At 35.1% G+C, this 13,427-nt stretch overlaps 1 protein-coding gene across 1 annotated transcript; it reads right to left on the bottom strand.

The window, feature by feature from the left end:
* Positions 1-6,027: 6,027 nt before the first annotated feature.
* LOC112637458 (transcription factor Adf-1-like) lies at positions 6,028-11,445 on the bottom strand. The gene is made up of 3 exons (XM_025407230.1): positions 11,150-11,445; positions 10,679-10,841; positions 6,028-6,339 (listed from the first exon to the last, which is right to left on the bottom strand). Exons 1-3 carry the CDS (start codon positions 11,355-11,357, stop codon positions 6,327-6,329), a joined length of 384 nt encoding a protein of 127 aa, XP_025263015.1. The 5' UTR covers positions 11,358-11,445; the 3' UTR covers positions 6,028-6,326.
* Between the last annotated feature and the right edge of the window lie 1,982 nt (positions 11,446-13,427).

Below are 13,427 nucleotides of genomic sequence, written 5' to 3'. Positions count from 1 at the left end.
CTTAAGGAAACTCTGTGCAAACATCATACACTCTTCTTTATTAAACCATTTTTTAACGTACCCATGTGTCTCAAGCAATTTGGCGTATACGATAAAGTTCTCCATAATGGTTCAGTGTTTTGCCGTTTATAAAAGTTCCTAGTATTCACGACGATATTGTTCATCTGAAATCTTTTCTAAAAGATATTTGATGATGAAAGGAATTTTAATTGAAAATGTGTCTTTACACTGTCACGGTGAACTGAATTGTTCAACGAAGTTTTGTTGAAAATTCATCTGATTTAGCTGCAAAAGAATAAAAATTCCTTATGAGAACTAAAAGCTTATAGACTTTTCAGAAAACACTGAGTGTATACATTGCGACACTTGCCCACCTCGAGAACGCCGATCCCGAGGGGTAGCGTGCAAGTTTGGCGGTTACGGTAGCTGACGGTATTGGGTTTTAAACGGTATCTCCAAAAAAACGGTAACTTGTCAATCTCCTGGAAAGAGAGTGAATTTGGGTGCCAGGCGCGGTAATTCCGCGCCACGATATTGGTACGGTAACGGTAATGTCCGGGCTCAGTGTATGGCAGAGGGGCAGGATTCTTGTGAATTTTATAGAGAGAGAACGCTAGAGGATAATCGGGAGAGAGCAATAATCGACACTCAATATTATGTTAGTTACACAGACTTAAGTTATATTAAACCATGATAATACAGAGACAAGAACAATATAATAGATAAATTCAGAATATAAGAAAATTCGTATAAGAGACAAATTAATATAATAGACAATTCAAAATATCAGAAAATTCATATAAGAGACAAATTAATATAATAGACAATTCTAAATATCAGAAAATTCATATAGGAGACAAATTAATATAATAGACAATTCAAAATATCAGATAAGTCCGACAAATAGATAATTCGCTATATAAGAAAAGAAACAGATAAGTCTCGGCATCTAAATAATCGGTATCATAAGTTTGAACAACAACGAAATTCAAATCGGTAACGGCTGACGCGAAGGTTAAATATAACAATAACGGGACGCTCTATTCAGAATAGAAAACTATAAGTCCACAAAAAGAGCGATACCGAAATAAATATAACTCAAAAATCATAACAGGAACAGAAAATCAGATAAATGATTAGCGGTTCGGTAATCTATAATACCCGCGGACTAGCTATGCTCGATTTCCGAACATACGTAGAGGCACAGGCCTCGCCAACGAATTCAGTATAAATTGGATTAATTTTTCCTTACAAAATCGCCGGTAATTTGCGGTAATCAACGGTAAAGAAAGATTTACGATCAGACTCTAGTAACGCGTATACTTTCGGAACACCCTTGGAGGCACAAGCCTCACGCAGAATTTCGATATATCTCGAAGTATCTTTTACATAAATTTTTGACGGTAGCTTAAAATAACGGTATCCGAAAGTAATTAATTACAGATAAAGGAGACTCAAGAAGTATAATTACGGTAGATTTTAACAGTAAACGTATCCTGAAAAATTTCGATATAAATCGAATCTAAAATTTTTCCTCGCGATAATCGATAACAAGATCTCACAATATTTTCGGCAATTCTTATCGGCAATGCCTCACGGTAATCTCAAGGATGACAATGCTAATATGGTTTACTCGATTTAACGTTCGTCTCGCGACCTCCTATCTTTAACAACAAAACTTGACTTTCACACACTCGAATTTTATACGGAACGATAACGGTTATACATATCTCGACGGAGATTTCGCTTTACACAATATTCTTACAGAGCCGTGTTCTTTTAATTCCGGTAGCCCGGGCTCGTCAAGAAATTGTCTGCGCAAATCCCGCCTTCTCCGATACGCGATACAAAGCGGCCAAAGTTTGCCCGTCACGCGGTGACTTGAAATTCGGCCCGGAACGTAACGGTAACGAGACGGTATGTACGAAAAACGAAACGGTACAATATTAAACGGTACGAAACGAAACGGTACGGAAACTTCACGACACGGGACTGTCGGCACGAACCATCCCCTGAGAGGGACAAATTCGCGGCGCCCGAGAGCAGCTGGCGTCCGATAATTAACGGTACAAGTTTTATAATTTTCGCGATAATTGAGACGGTAAAATCGCCGCCCCGCGACGACTCCTTTTTTTTCTTTTTAAAAGTGGTGACGCCAGCTGATTCCGGACGGAAAACACCTAGGCTACTCGTGCGGCGGCTTACAATATTAGCTGGTGGCGGTTTCCTTCGAGATCGTCTCCTCCGATTTTCCAGGTAGTAGCACACTGGTCACAGGCTCACCGAACAGTGACGAATCTTTTCTGCGTCCGTGAGGCCCTCGGATCCCGCCGATCTTCCGCGCATCCCGTCGATTTTTTGGAGAAACGGGGTTGATTTTCCGCCCCCTTCAAAATCTCCGCTGTTGGACGGCGTTGCCCTTACGCAGGGGTTCCGATCCGACGCTGACAGTAATTTCTCAGCGGTGTCTCCTTGCAGCTCGGACTCCGCAGGCTGGCTTGGCCTTATCGTGGTCCGGAGTCTGCAGTAATTCATTTTCTTCCCAGTCTGCAGCCTGGGGTGGTCAGTCGTCCAGATTTTCTGCCGTCCTGAAAATTTTCGGGATTAGTATTTCGCGGACTTCGACTAGCGGCGGCGCGGGATCTCTATACGTGACCTTATCGCTGTGCGGTATCCTTAGTCCATCCTCCGACCTTACTGGCGGTATCTTCGGTATCTTCGGTATCTTCGGTACAGGTTACAATCTCACACGCTCACACAGGCCGCCGCACTCGCTATCGCACGAATCTTACTTGGCTAAAATAAATCTAAATATGCGATCAAATTCAAATTTAAATTCCCTCTCAGGCGCGAGAGACGACCCCGCGTTCGCTGTTTCCCCTCGGCGGGGTCACTGTGACGGAACTTAAAAAGCGTCACGTCACAACATATTCTATCAAATTTTCAGATTTCATAAAAATCAGAATATTTTAGAAAAATAGTTCTTAAAATATTATGAAATTTGCAGAATAATTTTATTATCTCAATTTGTATAAATTGATTAAAAACATATTTCATGAAATTTCTAGGTTATTAGTTATAATGCATGAGTTTCTGCATACAATTCATAAAAATAAAGTAATATCTAATAAAAATATTAATAAAAGTCTCTTAACTTACCCACTAAAAGAACTTACCCAAATACGTTATTAGCGTGAAAATAAACCAATTACTTAAAATACAAAACGATGCAGACAGCTGCAAAAAATCTCTGCATCATACGAAATCGTTGGTAGCAGCATCGGTCAGTGTTATCCGAGATGTATATACGAAATTGGCGGTATAATTTAAATGCAAAATGTTGTACACGCAAATATAAAATGAACATATCTCGTTATTTTCAAATCCAGAAAAGATTTGTTCCTAATATTTTTGAAATACTTGTGAAAACACATATGAGAATGTTTTTCATGCAACATTTGAGAATCGCAAAAAGTTAAAACAGCTTCTTAGCCAAAAAATTTTTGAGTATTCTTTCATAAAATAATTTGCCCACATAACATGTAATATTTTTGCGAAACGTTTTTAGGAATATTTTTTAGTATGTTTTAACAAGCATTTTATCATGTTCCCATTTCAGAAAAGTAACGTTTTGTGAAATATTTGTAATATATGTTTTAAATATTTTTCAGAAAACATATCACGATACATTTTCTTCATGTTTTATGTTTATAAAGATCTAGAACATTTATTGAAAACGTTTGATTAGAAAACGTTTTTAAAACTGACTTCTAATATTTTAAGAAAGTAATTACTCAGTTTTTAAAAATATTTTATAAATGATTCAGGCATTCTTGTTTTGATTATGTAACATTGCCTATATTATTGCTGCAATGTTTACAAAATATTTTAAGGAAAATTTTTTAAAATCATTCATTTATATTTCTCAGTAAAAAAAACAAATTTCACGTATTATTTTAACAAGATTTACGCAACATTGTTTGACATATTTAAGTATAAAAAAATAATGTAACCGTGAAATTCTTTTTGAAATATTATAAAATTATTTGTTGTAATATTTTTTTTATAATGTGAAAAGTTTAATCAAAATATTTCGTATAATTTTTATACGACTTTACAACCACATTTCCCTTCGCCTTCTCCAACCTTGCTCTCTCGACCAACTTCCACCTCACCCTTCTCTCCTCCATCGTCAAATTCTCATCTACCTCCACCCCCCAATTTCGTCTTATTTCCCATCCTTTCTCTAATAATTCCGACCTGTCCCTCAACAGGTCGGAATAAAACCCTCTGACTTTCCCATCTTAACTCAGCACCGTGCCATCCCCTTCTTCTTTTTTTTTTGTTTTTTTTTTGTTTTTGTTTATTGACAGAGGAAAATGCATTACGCACACCCCCCGGTGCATTCGGCGCACCAGGGGTAGTGTTGGACTCCCCGGCCCTTGAGAGAAGGCTAGCTCCTCTCCCAAGGAGTGCAATGCCGGGTATACCAACTAAAAACCCCTGTCACGCAGCCTCCTTTGCTGCTCTCGCCGCCCGATTGGCCCCGGGTACCCGCTCTCGCAATACCCTGGAGCCGGGCATGGCCCAAGCCATTTAAGGCTCCCTTCTCTTCGAGGTGCCGTTATCCCATTCTCCTCCTATTGGAGCGGAAAGGGCGACTCAGGGCTGAGTTCTGAATCGCCCCTTCCGGTCCCGCCTCTTCTTCGTCGGGGCCGGTGAAGCGGATGAGGACTCCGGTTGTTGCTCCTCGGCCATCTCCTGTCCACTCTGGACGGGGGGGGGACCGCTCCGACACAGTCCTCTTCAGCGACGACCTAGTCGGACGACTCCCCCCGACTTCGGTGGAGCCTTTTTTCGAGAGGGAAGAGGAGGGACCCTCCAGGGTTCCCCCTTCCCTCCCGCAGGCCCTTCTGGGGTGAGGGTTTCGGAGGGTTCTGCCCCACAGGGGCCCCTCTTACTCCCCTCACCAGGTCTCGTCGGGGACTTGTCCTTGGAGGACAAAGTCTCCCGGGCTTTGGCCTTCAATTTGGCCAGCCTCCGCTGGGCGACTCGCCTGCCGGAAACGCAGGCGGCCGCACCGAGGGAGTGCTCCGAGTTTTATCCGAGAGGGACCGCTTCTATCTACCTCCTTACACATAGTCGCTCCGTACCCTACCTCCAGGCATCGGAAGCACCGCATCCGGCGTTCCGGCAGCGGCAGAGCCGCAGGCCTGGCCAGCCCGACGCGGGGCATCCCCTCCTCTAAAATCATCCCCTTCCTCTCCTTAACCTCACTAATCTCTACTTCTCTCCCCAACTCTTCCTCCACAATCCCTTCCATATTATTTTTAATATTTTTTATATTTTCGGCAGCTTTTATTGATGTTTTATTAAATCATTTCTGAAATATGCCTGCGAAGTTTCTGTAACGTGATAAAATGCTTGTTAAAACATTACAAAAAAATATTCCTGAAAATGTTTGCAGAAATATTATATTCTATGGGTGATTAATATATTATTTTTCTTTTAACATCTGATTATATTAAATACAATCTGATTATATTGAATAAATATGTTGATTAATTATACGTTAATAGTAGCAAAGCTTTAAACGAATATATAAAATAATATCATCATTGGTCCGTTGAAATAAAATTTTCGTGGCGGAACTCCTCTCTATTTAAGAACAAAATTCGATGAAGTCGGAGGGTTTTATTCTAGAAAAATATTTTACTCTGTGGTAGTCCGATTTTGGCATACCTCACCGCTGCCACCAAAATTTTGCTTATTGTTACGTCTCACTCTCTGTTTCCTCAGAACAAATCTGCAAGGCTTACCTATGCAGGCGAGTGAGGTGTTGAAATACATTCAAATTAATTCTGCCATACATACATCCATTTCCTTGAATAAATCAGAAGTCCACATAGATCTAAATCTCTCGGCATCCCGAGGTATAGCCAGCATCGCAGGTTGCCTCGAAAAATAAATTCAGAGATTCACCTCACTCGCCTTGCAGATCTGTTCTGAGGAAACAGAGAGGTGTGAAGCGTTAGGACGTAACAATAAACAAAATTTTGATTGAATGTTTATAATATTGAAATAAACTTTCAATAACTTTCCTTTATTTTTGATTATTCTTAATACAATTTTATAACCGTGGAGATAATGGTAACATATATATCTTGTATGAATGGTCTATTTATGTTTATTTTACGTTCTGAGGATAGTTCAAGGTCGTCAATGCAGCCTAAGAACTCCTCACTACTGAGGTAGTTGAGGGTATAGTTAATTTCTTCATCTGCTGAATCTTCAAGCGTCAGTAGACGTCTCAGAAAATAGCCGGCTTAGCAGGTTGCTCTAAAAAATAAATATAGAGTCATAATTTCTTCCCCTCAAAGTAAACCCTGCGGAGTCTCTCGAGACGTAACAGAGTGAAACGTGACATCTTAAGATCCTCAAAGATCTCGAGAGGAATTTATATTTCTTCCCTGGTTTCTTTCGAACAGGGCTATTTCAAAGTAAGAAAATACACACTCACAAGGGAACACCGCGAACCCGAACTCTTCGATTTGGATCAAACTTTGGGAATATGTAGAGGCACTTAATACATGAATAACGATATAAAAAGTTCGTACCCGTTTTCACTTTAAAGATATAATTCTCGACCTCAAGGGTAAAAGGGCGCTTATACTTTTTTGCGTATACCTCGTAAAATACAAGAGATACAAAAAAATGTTTGAAATAAAAGTTTAACGGCAAGTTAATTGTTACAAAGTGGCATAAACAGAAATAAAAAAAAAGTTTTGTTTATTGAAAAAAAAAATTTTTTTTGTTTAAAAATATTTCTTGTAATTTGGAAAATTACAAGAAATTTCTTGTAATAATGAAAGAAAGAGAGTATTTTTCTGAATTCAACCATATATATGTTTTTTATGACACACTGTTTCATAATGCATTTACATGTCAAAAATCCTTCATCTAGTACGCGCATTTGCGTATTTGACATTTAAATATTCTTGCCTGACCTGTATATTGATACATAAAAATATGGGATTAAGCAGATGAAATAATAAATGTTAATAATGTGATAATAAAGAGATATAATGAAAGTCAGACATATAATATCAAAATAGTGAATTGTAAGTTTATTATAAATATATATTATATTTTAAATATAAAATTTTATGTTTCTTCTTGAGAGCTTTGTAAAGCCCATTTTTTTAAATCAATATCATGAATCATGAATCCTGATTCAACAGCTGCAATAAATTTATTATGTGTAAATTTGGAGATGTAAGATAATTTTTCTATACGACTTACACTTGATTGTATTTGTTCATCGTTTTAACTGACGTTCAGATGAAACTCTTCTAAATTTACTTCGTATTACTTTTAGAGGACGATTTCTTTTTTTTGTCATTACTGTTTTCATTAGTGTCCCGATGTTGCTAATACTCAAGAGCTCGTCTTTTATAAGAACTATCAAAATTTGTATCATCATTTGAACAATGAGGATGAGAATTTAAATTATCTTCATTCCATGCTTCTTCATCATCTTCAATTATTTCAAAACTATGTAATTTATAAAATTTTTCATAATCGAGATATATTTCTTCCGTTAATTACTTCCAATAATTATAATGAAAAACGCTAGGGAGCGTTTATAACTAATTTTCAAAAACGATATTTTGTAACATAACTTTATTACACATGGTTGAATTTGAAAAAAAAAAAGTTTTAAATTAGGTAAAGAAATTTTAATTTCGAAAAAAAATAAGTAGGATTTAAAAAAATAAAAATAAAAAAATTTTGATCATATAATTTTAAAGTACTTCAAGCCATTAAACTTGGTTGCACGTTTTTTTTTCTTTAACTCTTATAGTTTAGCAGATATTCGAGACAATACTTCGAGACTTTCGAGAATCGATTTAATCGATGCACTTTTTAGAAAGGAACTCACCGACGTAATCCAATGAAAAATACGATATGCAAAATAATTATCCAACTCATACTTAAAAATTTTAAACCGTGAATGACAGGTATTTCGTCAGCATTCAATTTCGTGTTTAATATTATTTTTGTATTTGTGTATATGGAAAAACACATTAATATTTGTCCAGTTCTACTTTCTCGACTAAAGATGTTATTTCCATTTCCTCGGATATATTCTTCATATCTGAATCGCAATACAGAATTTTCACAATAGTATATTTATATAAAAAGTCAACATATGCTCAATATTATAAATGTGATTTATTGTTGAAAAAAGTTTTTAAGTGATTTCAAATACGATTTGTGCATCAAAAATATTTCATCGTAACGGATAAAACTATCGCTAGTAAGCTTACTAGCAAATATAGAATAATAATAATTATATTTTATTTGCACATATTAATATATTTAAGATAAATATTTTTATATAACATCCAAATATTTTGAAATAACAGATATATTTTTTGTATTTATTTTATAATTATAGTGTTTTAGCGCTTACTTTTTCTATGATGATAATCAGAACAACATATGATATATTTGTGCATCAAAAATATTTCATCGTAACGGATAAAACTATCGCTAGTAAACTTACTATCGCTAGTAAGCTTATTATCGCTAGTTTTATCCGTTACGATGAAATATTTTTGATGCACAAATATATCATATGTTGTTCTGATTATCATCATAGAAAAAGTAAGCGCTAAAACACTATAATTATAAAATAAATACAAAAAATATATCTGTTATTTCAAAATATTTGGATGTTATATAAAAATATTTATCTTAAATATATTAATATGTGCAAATAAAATATAATTATTATTATTCTATATTATTATTGGTAAAGTTAAATTAATTGTATATTTTGTTCGTATTTTTCGACATATCAGATAAAAAATATTACATCCTTAAATAACTCTTACTGATTATATTTTAAATTTTTAACTTCGACCAATTTGAAGTCTATAGAATAAAAGTCATTAATAAAAAAACTTTATTACGAAATATTTGTTCCAAAATTAAATTTAAATCATTTACAGAACATGATGCCGGTAAACAAAAACCGATGTTCAAGCAATGAGCAATGGTTATGAATTTGGCCTTGATCGCAGTTAGGACGGCTCGACTTAGGATACGGAAAGTTAACCAGACCTAGTTGATATAAGATTGACTTTATTCGCGAAACGAGAATGCTCTAAAAATGTTGCTCGTGATTAGATCGATTCTTGTACAGGCCAGAAAAGAGAGCGAGATCTCACAAAAGCATCGCTTAAATAGATCGATCGGGAAGAATCTCCTTACTACCTTATCGGACCAATTATTACCGCCAGTTGAATTCTATCGCTCTGATTAGTCGCAGTATCGGTGGTAGCAATCGAATTCGACACATGATTTTGACTCTCGAGGAGATAACTCCCGTCCCAAGAGAGAGAACTCTATCGGCTCCAAAACAAATAGAATCAGTTGAAATACCGTTCGCTATTTGAAATCGACTTGTCTTCTAAGATTATTGCCTACTGTTATATCCTATTTATGTGTTCATCTTTTGTGTTTACATATGATATACACATTTATTGTAATATACGCTAAGTGTTATTAGTCTTCGGAAGTTTCTCGAAATAATAAGAAATCATAAGTGCGCATATACAGGATGGCCCTGAACGTTCCAGCCAGACTTCAAGATCTTATAGGAAATTTAATTCTGAACAAAAAATTTACGATAAACATGGATCGAAAAATGCTTCCTTAAGAAGTTATCGCTCAAAAACCTTTGATGAAGGAAAAGGTGAAAGGAAAATGAAATAAAAAGAAAATGAAACTAAATAAATTTCTTGAAAAAATGATAAAAATAAAAAATAAAAATCTTTTTCTTTTATGAAAATAAAATAATTTTTTTTTAACTAACTTTTATTTTATTTTCATAAAAGAAAAAGATTTTTATTTTTATTTTTATCGTTTTTTTTTTCAAGAAATTTATTTAGTTTCATTTTCTTTTCACCTTTTGCTCTTCCTTCATCAGAGTTTTTGAGTGATAACTTCTTAAGGAAACATTTTTCGACCCATGTTTATAGGAAATTTTTTGTTCAGAATTAAATTTCCTATAAGATCTCAAAGTCCGGCTGAAATGTTAGGGGCCACCCTGTATATTTTTCATGTTACAATGATAGTGGATAAAACATTAATTTATTGCAGCTAATTATTATAACGAAACATACACTTGCATAGAATTTGTAGTATATCTCATTATACAAAGTAAGTTATTCAAAATTCAGTTTATTTTTATATATTTGTCTTAATTCTTTCTTTTTTTTCACTAAATCATGGTAGAGACAGTGCTGTGTTTAATTTGTCCGTTTGTACTTTCTAACAAAAATATATTTTTACAAACATCTAAGATAAAAGTAGTATCATGTTTTTTAAACTTGTTAAAATTGTTAAGTAACAGTTTAACAATCATCGTCGCGGTGGCTTTTTTAACCGACGCTCAGATAATTAAAATATCTCAAGAAGAAATTTTCTGAACAATCAAATATTATTTTAATAAAATATATCTTAGAATATCAATTGTTTGTATTATTTGTTTCGGTTCTATCAATTTAATAAAATACTTTTATTTTTCTAAAAACAAAAATGTGCATTATTAACTATTCTAACTTCTATATTATATTTAATATTATAGATAATTACATATTAATCGTACCTTCTCCTTTTAACAAATCTTTCCAGGAATTGCATATTATCGAAAAATTCAAACGTTTTTCTTTTTGATACTCCACTTCCAGTGGTTGTTTCTTCTTGTTGTTGCTTTTTTTCGCGTGAATAGCGCTCCCTCAGTCGAATCCATCTGGTTTGACACTCTTCCACTTGCAATAAAAATTTCATTAAATTAAAATATAATAATTTAATAATATTTATAATAATTTAACAATGGATGCTTTTCATTTACAAGTCGACATAATGTAAAACAAAAATAGAATGACGCTTGTGTTGATTTGTATTGCTAAATGGAAAGCACCTAATAAAATTTATTTTAAATATAAGTTTTAATTATTCAAAAAAATGTCAAAATTCTTTTATAATTTTATTAATTAGTAACTACTTTTTTTTATTGAAAATGAGTTAAAATAATAACTTAATATAATTCAAATGTAGAAAGGCATTATGTACGTACCTGTCATGTTCATGATACTTGCTATTTCTACCCAAGCATTCTGTTTCTTAATGGCATCTTTAAAATCCGTCAGTTCCTTATTGTATAAATAAGGATGGTCACGCACTAAAGAAATCAGCAAAGCATCTCCACTCACTTCTTCATTTTTATTTTCATCATAATCAAAATTTTCATCATCCTCATCTTGATATAATGAATCATGATCCATTTTCCTATCAATATTTATATAATTAATAATAGAAAAAAAAATAATTTTATGATAATCAAAGAATTTTATTTAATAATAATAAAGAATATTTAAACACACCTTCTCAGATATATTTCGAAGGAGATTTTTGAATGAAGTTATGTGACGTCGATAGTGGGTTTTTCCAGTTTGATCACCGGTTGGTGAAATAATGTCTTTAACCTCGTATTGAGGTTATATGATGTCTATGACGTCGATATATTTCGAAAAGGTTAGAAAGGTTGGAAACAATCTTGGGCCTGTTCTTTTTAGCTGCACTGCTGCACTAGTGCAATTAGTTTAGAGTGAAAGAAAGTGTTTGTCTCTTTCTTAATTTATTGCACTAGTGCAGCAGTGCAGCTAAAAAGAACAGACCCCTTGTAAAATTCATCGACTCTTGCACAACCACAACCCATAACCATAAAAAATTCGTTCTTACGAATTTTTCGACGCCTTATGCATTATGCTGTATGCACAATGCAAGCTCCTCGGGACAAGGAGTGGGGATAAAAATAAAAGATCCTGATTGGCTCATTTCTTTATGCTTATGCGTTATGCGCTTATGCGAAAGTGTGTGCTCCCCGCTTAACCATGGGTGCTTTCCATTTAGCGACACAAGTCGACACAAATGTCATTCTATCTTTTTTCAATGAATAACAATAAACAAAGATAGAATGACACTTGTGTCGATTTGTGTCGCTAAATGGAAAGCACCCCATGTCGGCTATTGGTGAAAAGTTTCACGCTAAATATCTCACTCCTTCACCGGGGTGTTTACGACAACTAATCGGATCTCTGATCGGACTGAGCAGTGGTACTCAACGATAGACTTCCTAAATTTCCCTAGATTAATCCGGATCAATGATGTGTCTCTGAAGTAATCGAATTAGATTAACAGCCATCGAAAGAATTAGCGGTCGGAATGCCCAGACTCTGGAAGTTTAGACAAATTTTCATACATATCTAGGGGAACTGGCATTTGGGTTCCAGTTGCCAGATTAGAATATCCGGCGACATTATCTACCCACTGAATCACGTGATGTGTGGCGGTGTCTGGCCCTTTTAGAAATAGTAGCGGGGCATATCTGTACAAATCGATGGTTACTGATATATGAACATTATGGCTGCCCAACTCTGGTTTGGCAATTATACCCATGATGTTTTTTGACCCGTAATGTCGAAGAGAGGTTACAGTGACACCGGTGGGGCTGAGGTGGAAAGGCGAGATCCCACTGAAGTTGTATGCGACGGCACGGCGACGCGCGTCATGCTTGTCTGCTTGGTCTAAGTTAAATTTGTTCGATTTCATTTTTCCTGTCTTGTCCAGTGCACTACCATCATAAGTCCAGCTACCCCAGAGTGGGAGAGCCGAAGCTCTCCCCTGTCTCTTCGATATTATATTATCTCTCTATACTTTGCGTGATTCTCAGTACAATTTTGTACCTGTATTGACAACGCCTGAAAAAGGATTGGAATTTTAAGGGAAGTCGAAAGAGGAATCAGCTCTCGAAGATTTAATTAAAATAGGAGTAAACAGTGCTATAGAGCTCCAAGGTGAACGAGGAGTTCGTGAATCGCTTTGTAGAGATTCTGGACGAACAAGGAATTGTTCGTGAACTGCCTTGCGGAGATTCTAGACGAACAGAGAATTGTTCGTGAACCGCCTTACGGAGATTCTAGACGAACAGGGAATTGTTCGTGAACCGCCTTACGGAGATTCTAGACGAACAGGGAATTGTTCGTGAACCGCCTTGCGGAGATTCTCGACGAACAAGGAATTGTGTGAAGGTGGATTAAGGAAAAGGAATGAGCCAGAGAACAAGATTTAAATGGTTGATGAAATGAAGATAATTATTTTTATTGTTGATTTAGGTAAAAAATAAAAAAAAATATATTTCCCAATGACAACTTAATCGTGAAAGGTTAAAGGGAGTATAATCGGATGAGACTTACTAATTATTGAGTGCGTTGACAATAAAAAATTTTGATTCAGGCCGGAGCGTGAGTTGCAAGCCAACAAGTAATTGATTGTGAAACTGCAACGTCTGGAGG

The sequence above is a fragment of the Camponotus floridanus genome, unplaced genomic scaffold, assembly GCF_003227725.1.
Source record: "Camponotus floridanus strain SB8 unplaced genomic scaffold, Cflo_v7.5 scaffold169, whole genome shotgun sequence".
Classification (NCBI taxonomy): domain Eukaryota; kingdom Metazoa; phylum Arthropoda; class Insecta; order Hymenoptera; family Formicidae; genus Camponotus; species Camponotus floridanus.
Note: the sequence above shows the minus strand (reverse complement) of the source record. Positions and strands in the feature narration are given on the sequence as shown.